Source organism: Xiphophorus couchianus, chromosome 4, assembly GCF_001444195.1.
Source record: "Xiphophorus couchianus chromosome 4, X_couchianus-1.0, whole genome shotgun sequence".
NCBI lineage: Eukaryota > Metazoa > Chordata > Actinopteri > Cyprinodontiformes > Poeciliidae > Xiphophorus > Xiphophorus couchianus.
In genome coordinates this window covers 3,771,934-3,780,979 of record NC_040231.1, presented here as the reverse complement: position 1 = coordinate 3,780,979, position 9,046 = coordinate 3,771,934, and the positions used below count along the sequence as shown (strand labels likewise).

Sequence of the window (9,046 nt, the reverse complement as noted above, 5' to 3'; positions counted from 1 at the left end):
CAAATAATAAAGTTGGTCCATTTCTGGATGAAGAACTATACAGAATGTGTGGAAACCTTCAACAGATTGACTTGGTGTTTTGGTGAAACTAGTTAACATGTTGGATAGATGGATACCTCGCCATTCTTTAATCCTGGAAATGATCTTCAGGTGACAGAAGGCCAACTTTGTAACTGTGCTTCTGTGAATCTGAAGATTCTGGTCAGAGTTCATCACCACACCCTGATTTAATCCTTTGTTTCTGTTCAGTTGGAGAAAGTTGTTGATTTGCTTTAAGTAGGCCAGTCAGGATAACAAGTCTTGCTGGATGATTAATTGTCCTTGAAGAAGTTATCGCGATTAATGATAATAATGCAAGAACACATTCTCAAAGATCAATAAACTTTAAATTCTAACAAACATTTAACACTGGAATACATTTTAAATATCCAAAATATGTAAACAAAACAAATAAAATGAATTATGAAGTCTCTGTAAACAAAATTGGCCTTAAAAAAAGAGCTTGTTGGGACCAAAGAACCAGACTGAAGACTTTTACAATCCAGTTTTTGGTAGAAAAAGAGATAAAAGTAACAAAAGATAAATCATGCAAATGAAAATGATTTGAGTTTGTTTTAAATTATCATGCAATTAATTGACTTACTGCGGCAGGCTTAGATCAGTGCATAGACATGTTCAGAGCTGAACATGTCAGCTCTGAACAAGCTGCGTATCATCTGCGTAGTTATGGTAGCTAATCTTATTTCTTGCTCAATGCTAATATATAATATCTAGATTTTAAATAAGAGGAGCCCCAGGATTGAGCCTTGGGGCACCTCATATGATTTCTGTTACCTACTGAAACAATAAAATGTCTGTTCTTTATGTAAAATTCAAACCAGTTGCTTCGCTTCATAAAGACATCAGTCAGTTACAGTTAAACCTTCTTTTCAATAACATCAGGAGAATCTTGGGTAAAACTTTGCAATAAGGCTCCTCTTATAGATGGTCGTTAAATAATTTATAGATCAATTAATCTTTAAAGACTTCACAAGTCATTAATAACTGCTCACTGTGCATTAATTAAGAGTGAGAGGAAAACTATATTCTAAAAAATTACATTTACAAAAGCTTATTGTGCTTACAAGGTCGTCTGAAATGTCCAGTATAACAACTCCAGGTAAAATATGCAGGTGGATAAATTTGGCTCACAGTAGATTTTCTCTCTTCACCCTTAATTAATATTTTCAATGATTTATAAAGTATTTAGAGTCGAATTATAACAGGAGCCTTATTGCAAAGTGGAACCAATTTCTGCAGTTCTTTTAGAAAGTATCGTACAATACTTCATTTCTTTATCCTAAACCACTGAGGCTAAATTATTCCACTTATTCTTTAAATTATAGATTAGGTTATGACTCACCTCCCTCTCCATTTCTGAGAAAATTAGAGGTCGTTTCCCCTTTAAAATATTTGTTTGGGGACTCGTTGACGCGGTTCCAGAGCAGACAGAGGAGGAGGAGGAGGGAGGAAGATGCTACAGAACGACACAGATGTTTGCAGACGGCGCTCTCCCTCTGCAGCAAACTGGGGCTTTTTCCATCATGCCAGCAGACAAACTGACGCAGGAACTGAGCTTTCTGGAGTCTGACTGCAAACACTGACTCATACGCTCTGGATTAGTCTGCAGAATTAAAAAAAGCCAAACGCAGGTAAGCTGCTCTCATCTCTGACGCAGATCTTTGATTTATTTTGCCTTCAGATGAACTTTGTGGCGTTTGATTTATGTAGGTTGTTGTGATATTTGGGTCAGAATCAGACCAGACCTTCTTCTGTCTTTCAGCACCAAGGACAGAATCTGCTGCGCATTTTAAACACCAGCCGCCTCGCTGCGTTTAACCGAGACTCATTAATGTGCAAATTTAATTCTGGTTCAGTAAAATCAGAAATAAAATTTTTAAAAAAAAGACTTCTCAAAGGAAAAACACTTTAAATCTGGACAAAATGCTCATCTAAAATCAGTTTTATGGTGTGTAAAAATCTAAAATATTTCCATGTTGTACTGGCTAGAAATCTGGATATTTACAAAAACAAACAAGGTTAATTTTCTCTATTAGAAGCTGAATGGTTGCAGTAAAACATCATGTGAATATTCACTGCAAAAACACAAAATCTTATTTTTGTCTAGTTCCTAGTGCAAATCTCTCAGTACACTTCACATAAGACAAAACTAACTTACTAATAACTTTTCATTAAAATATAGGAGCTAGTTTTAAGTAAATAATTCCTTAATATGGATGAAAAAGTTCTAGTTATAACAGGAAAATGTCTTGTTATAAATGAAACAATCTGCCACTGGAACTATAACTTTTCCAACAATATTAAAGAATTATCAACTTACAAAAACTAATATATTTTGCTGAAAAGTTACTTCTTAGTTGGTTTTGTCTTATTTCAAGTGGACTGAGATATTTGCAAAACTAGAGCTAAAATATTTTGTTTTTCGCTTCAGATTAAATAATCTGATTAAACAGAATCTGCACCCTGCATGTCTTACGTATTGCTATTTCTATTACTCTGCCACACCTACTAGCAAATTAACTGGACATTTTTAAGAGTATAAACATCTTTCAAAGGCCTTGCTGTGAGAATGTGCATTTGTGTGTTTTTTAGTTAATGTAGTTCCTGCGTCGTGTTGTCTATCCCCTGATCTATTCCAGATGTCTCATTTCCCCTGATTATCTCCTGTGTATTTAATGTGTCCCCTGCTTGCTGACGGATTCTTGCCGCGAGTCTTTTGTCGTGTCATTGTTCCTCGCTGCCTTTTCCGTTTCATGCTGCTCCAGTGTCTAAGTTTCCCTGCCTCACTGCTGGATTTCTGTTCATTTTTGCCATCATCATTAAAACCATAATTTTTCACTATAACCTGAGTCCAACCGCGTCTATCCTCACCATCAACAAACCTCCACTTATTCTGCTATTCATGACATTTACTTTGTGCATTTCTGAGCAAAACATCTGGTCTTCAGAAACTGATTCAAACCTACTAAAGTTATTAAAGTCAAAGAGGAATTATTATGTGGAATTAAAATTTTTTATGTTTTTTGTACTTCCATTTGGGTTTCTACTGCTTCTAAAAACAAACCAAGTCCTTTAAAAAACCACCCAACCTTTTTCTGGCTATAAATTAAAGTTTTTTGGTGTCTGGAAAATAAGTTGTTTTGATGGGCACTCCACCGTTACCTAGCAACCCCAGCACGTTACCTAGCAACCCAAGTTGAGTTCCAGCTCATTTGGTCAGCTGGTTTTATAGCTGTATGTGCTGTGCAATGGCTGCTGGAAAAGACAATGTGTTTTGCTGTTGACTAACCATCCATAAACCATTTGCTGCATTCTTGTTGTTTGTACAGGAAGCTCTACTTCTACTTTTCCAAGATGTAAGGTTGTATAACTGCACATCTGTTGGCAGCCATTTTCACATGCGAGTGTAAACGTTGAGTTGGGGAGCGTGGCCAGCAGCTGTTTATGTGGATTTTAAGTGACAAGATGCCCTAAAACTGACCAAACTAAACTCTAATTATCCAAGAGTGATTTTTGTGCAAAAAATGTAATTAACATGTTTTGTTTTTAATATTTTTGATCCAGAGTAGTTTATTATGCCTTATTCCTTTAACTTGTACTACCTCACCTTTTATTTCAGTCAGATCTCTCTTACTGGGGAATGATGAATCAGTCTTAATTATTCTTTGCTGATTTACAGGAGCAGAAATGGCAGCAGCAGACATCCTCCCCTTTGCTCTGTGGGTCATCACATTCCTCTCGTCCGTCCTCTGCTGCCCTGAGTGTTGTACCTGCTCAGATAAATACGGGCGCCACTATGCTGAATGCTCCTACAGAGATTTAGCCAAAGTCCCAGAGGGTTTGCCTCCCAACGTGACGACCGTCAGTCTCTCCGCCAACCTGATCGCCACGATCCCACTCGGCAGCTTCGATAACGTCACCCAGGTGACCTCCCTGTGGATGGCCCGCAACGACATCTCCTCCATCGAGGAAGGGAGCCTCGTACCTTTGGTTCATCTTCGCAACTTCGACATTAGCCACAATAAGATGGTGGACTTCCCCTGGGGGGATTTGGTGAACCTGACGGCTCTGGAGATGCTGAAGATGAACCACAACGAGTTGGCCCACCTGCCCAGAGACGCTTTCACCAACCTCAAAAACCTGAGGTCACTCAGACTTAACAACAACAGGTTCGGGACCATAGCTGAGGGGACGTTTGACAACCTGGTGTCTTTGTCGCATTTGCAGATATTTAACAATCCTTTTGTGTGCACCTGCACCTTGGACTGGCTCAGAGACTGGATCTCCTCAACCATCGTCTCAGTTTCGGATCAGAGCTCGATCACTTGCGCATTTCCCAAGGAACTTAAAGGTGAAGTCATTTTAAAACTGCCAGAGTCCAAGTGTACAAGCCCAAATGTCACAGTACTGACTGAACCGCATGTTATCGACATGGTTTTCCACGAGAACTCTGAATTAATTTTGACCTGTGAGTTCAACGGAAACCCGAGACCTCTGGTGGTGTGGAATATTTCCAGCAAAGGCCAAAAACATGAGGTGGTTCTGTCTGTCACTGAGGACAACTCTGCAGAATCTAATGAAGGTTATGACTCCTTTAAAGCGTTTAACAATGGCACGCTTCTCTTTTCAAGCCTCCGACAAGAGGATGATGGGAACTACAGCTGTTCTGCAACAAATGCGTTTGGCAGAGATGAAGATTCAGTGTCTGTTAAGGTGATTGCACGTCCAAAACCAACACCAATCAAAGTGATGACCAGAGTGTTCACTTCTACTCACACCAACCCAACAGTTCACCCACAAACCAAGAGAAAATCAGTCTTTGGTTCTCTAAATCTTCCGGATTTAAAAAGAAAAGACCCAACAATCCCTCCAACTGCTCATATCAATCCTAAATTTTATGAAGACACAACAAGATACCTGATTCGTTCAAGCAAATGTGGCTTAACTGCGAACACAAAGAACATCTCCAGCCACATCCTGAACGCAAGCCTGGACGACGTAAAGCAGTACACCTTCGACTTTGGTGTCATTGCACTAGGAGTGTCAGAAACAGAGGCAACGGTGCGACTCAATCCCCTACTTATACCCCAAGACAGGAGCCCCAGCCGAGCCAAGAGCTTCCAGAGTGACAGCGAGGAAAACTCCGGCTTTCTGGATGTCCTGGAAAACTTCCAATCAAGCGGTTTGTATCTTTGCATTGCTGCCGACAGCAAACACTCCGCCGTTCAGTGGTCACAGATCAAGGAAGGCGTCAACACCTACCTGTTCAGTGGCTTACGGCCTGGCACCAACTACTCTCTGTGTCTGACCTACAGAGGGGAGGACTGTGAAGTCCAGGTGCTCTTTGCCACCAGACGGAGGGTACCGAACCTCCTCATCATCATCTCCGTCAGCATCTGCCTGCTCACCGTGTCCACCGTGCCTCTGCTTGGCGCAACGTGCTTCCACCTGGTCTACAAGTACCGCAGTAAGACCTACCGTCTGATCCTGAAGGCCAAAGACCAGTACCACCTGGAGAGGAACCTGAGCATGCACGCTCCCATCACGGAGTCTCAGAGGAAGATAAACGAGTACGAAGTGGAGACGGAGAGCATAGACGACGGGGAGAAGGAGGCAGACACAGAGGAAAGCATCGTCACCGAGTCTTTCACTTGCAAGGGAAACGTAGACGACTGTGAGATGGGCTCTGAGTACAGCGACAGGCTGCCTTTGGGGGCCGAAGCCGTCAATATTACCAGCAACTACAGATATCCTGATGACTAATCTGCAAACATGTTCTGACCCAAATCACTCTTATTCCTCGTTGGTTTGGTTTATTTTAAGTCCCAAAGAAGTTCTGCTCTCCTTCACATTGATCTGACATGGATGAAGCTAGATTTGGTTTAAAGCAGAACCAAAGCTGCCAATGTCTGTAGCAGCACTCGAGCTAGACCCAAACGTTTGAGTGAGAATGGGCCAAAACCTGGGATGCAAATGGTTGAGAAATGGGTTATTAGAATCAAATTTGTTTTAATCTATTAACTAATAATGTCCGATTAAACCCTTTTTCAGTGTTTTAGTTTGACCGCCAATACCGAAACAAAGATGGCCGCGCAGGTATCCCAGAACGGGAAAGAGAAATGGTCCAAACAGAGTCCGGTATGCGGTTCTGTTTAGAAATATAAACACTGAACAATAGAGTTGATTCTGCTGATGATGGAGCAGCATCGTCCGATTTGCTACGAAGCTGAGAAGGATCTGATGACATAAACGTGAGGCAATAATGCAGAAAAATTGCAACATGATAGAAAAAGTCATGATGCCAATAAGAATGATTGATTTTGAGGTTTGTCTAAGTTTAATACTGTAAGAAAACCACAATTTTCTACTTATTCAGTGAGTATTTAACACAGCTGATACAAAAATAGTTTAAATATAGCGATGTGCTTCTTTTTTTAAGTTCAGCATATTATGAAAAATTTAGCCGGTCGTCCATCTTGAACTTTAGATTAAGTCATTATTTATAAATTTGCATTCCTAGACCAAAATGTTGCACCACAGCATCAAAGCAGTCAATGTCTGTCTTTTTTATTTTATTGAATTGATTTGAAAAGCTGAAGCCGCTTTCATGTCTGATGAGAAACGATGCAGCCAGAATATCAACAAAGACTCAACAAACAACTTTAGAAATAATTTCACTGTCGTCTGTAGAAACACTGAAGATCTGCCTCATTTTCTGTGTTATAATACATTCTGTGTTTTTATGTATATCATAAAATAAACAATCTCTTTAAATGTCAGGTCTTTAAAAACAACATTTGTTCGTACATTAAATGCTTTTTTTGCACAAAACGACATTATAATATTTATTCTGAGAGAGAAAAGACTGAAAACGCTTTTTTTTAGACAGTTCACAGATTCAATAATTAAATTTGAAAAAGTATTAATAATATTAAAATGTTGTTTAATGTGTCCTTAGGTGATAGACTGACACAGACCAGGAAGGAAATGTGGATTGGAAGAAGTTTTTTTCTTTTTCTCTCAAATAAAAAGCTATAGCATGCATAGAATCAGCCTTCATAAGTCAGCGCCATATAGGACTTTTCATCATATTTTTGCTCTATTGGTTCTCTACTTTGACTAGGCCACTCTGATACATCCAAATGCCTTTATCTAAACCATCTCACTATTGCTTTGATTGTTGTCCTCTAGTCGTTCTCTATTTGTTCTCCAATAATGCTGGTTGGCCTCTTCCTGCCAAAGGAAAACATTCTCAAAGCATGATGCTGCCACCGCCGTGTTGTATGGTGTGTTCAGGGTATTCTGTGATGTGTTGTTTGTCCTACACACATGGTATTTTGATGTGGGTTACACAACATTTTAAAAAAGTAAAGAGACTAAAAAATAAATTACACTTAGTTAATATTTAGTTTTAGAATTATGCTCCATTTTATGTTGTTCTGTCATTAAATCTTAACTAAATATATTTTAAAAAACTGCAAAAACACAAAAGCTTACCAATTATTTTTGGTCTAGTTTCTGCTGCAGATATCTTAGTGAAATTGAAATAAGACAAAATAAACCTATAATTTACTTATCACCACAACATAAGAGCTTTTTCTACATAAAAAATTCCTTAATATTATTTTTCTTATAACAAGATTTTACCTGTGTTACAGGTGGAACTACTAATTTTTTGTCATTGTTAGTTAATTGTTCACTTAAAACAAGATCCTATATATTTCTGAAGAGTTACTTTTAAGTTAATTTTGTCTTACTTTAAAAGTTCTAAGATATTTTCACTAAAAACTACACAAAAATACTCTTTAAATTGTGTTTTTTCTGTAAAGTGTGAAGATGATTTTGGAGAAGGCTCTTCTGCAAGGCGAGGTAAACGTGAAGCAATTACTGCAATGAAATGTGGAGCGTTCTCTCTCTCTCTCTGATGTTGACAAACTATAAACAAAGGTTCAACATCATAAACTGTTTATTTAGTAAATTATGTTTCTCTTTTACAGAACTCTTAGATTAAAATATACAAAAATGCCTGATAAGCTGATTAAATCTGCTCTCTAGGATCACGATGGAAAAAGTGAAAAATGTTTTGGTCTTACAGTAAATTATAACACTTAAAAAAACAGTTATATGTGAAAACTTGTAATTTTCTGTTGTGATTTTTGTCTCCTGATGAAAACAGCTAAATCTCAGAAACCTAAATTCTGTTGCTCTAAAGGTAATCTGTTTGTCCTGTTTTAATGTCAGGATGTTCTGTGAAATTACCAAAAATACTGTAAACTTGCTGTTGGTAGAAATGTATACAAACACTTCAGTATTATGTAATTATGTGTTTTGGGTCCTTCTCCAACGGGCTGCCGTTTTAGAGGCCCTGCATGCTGCCTGTGTTCTCGACTCAAAATTCAACTTTATTTCTGTGCCTCTTGTCTGTTTAACCCAAGTGATAAAGGAAGTTGTCTGTTTTCATACATTCCCTTTTAACCCTCAATGTGCTACAATAAAATGTAAAAAGTGGGATAACTAGCCATTGTTTATCTGCTTTTATTGAAATGTGTGGCTATTTTTTCTGCAAATGCTGGATAATAATCTATATAAAAACAAAACTTTATATATCTGTGGGGTATTTTGTGAGATGTGTAAGTGAGAAAGATAAAAATGTTAGTTTAGTTTAACAAATAAAAGACAGAATTTGAATGATTTTAGATCAGAGCCAAACAAACATGGTAAGACTTTAAAAAAAATCTTGATAGTCTGCAAATCATCAGGGAACTGAGCACTAATGAGAGTCCAGTTGCTGTAAGCCGTCAGCGTATGATCGACCCTTCTCTGCTGACACAGATGCTAATATTGATTAGCACTGTCAGCCCGATTGTGGTGAACATCAATATGGAGTTAAAAACGAGCCTCTCAGAGCAGTTAGAGGCACAAAACGTGATCCAGCTGAAGATAAATTTCAGCTTCAGCTTGCTGTTATTCATTTGTCTGTTTGCAA

The 9,046-nt window shown here is 38.3% G+C and overlaps 1 protein-coding gene across 1 annotated transcript; it reads left to right on the top strand.

The window, feature by feature from the left end:
• The first annotated feature begins 1,472 nt into the window (after positions 1–1,472).
• LOC114143650 (immunoglobulin superfamily containing leucine-rich repeat protein 2-like) lies at positions 1,473–8,577 on the top strand. The gene is made up of 2 exons (XM_028015889.1): positions 1,473–1,691; positions 3,740–8,577. The coding sequence occupies exon 2, from the start codon at positions 3,748–3,750 to the stop codon at positions 5,821–5,823; it is 2,076 nt and encodes a 691-aa protein (XP_027871690.1). The 5' UTR covers positions 1,473–1,691; positions 3,740–3,747; the 3' UTR covers positions 5,824–8,577.
• Positions 8,578–9,046: the final 469 nt, after the last annotated feature.

Bases quoted from the DNA above. Each gene is read 5' to 3' on its own strand.
- LOC114143650 (XM_028015889.1), top strand. From the start codon at position 3,748: ATGGCAGCAGCAGACATCCTCCCCTTTGCTCTGTGGGTCATCACATTC.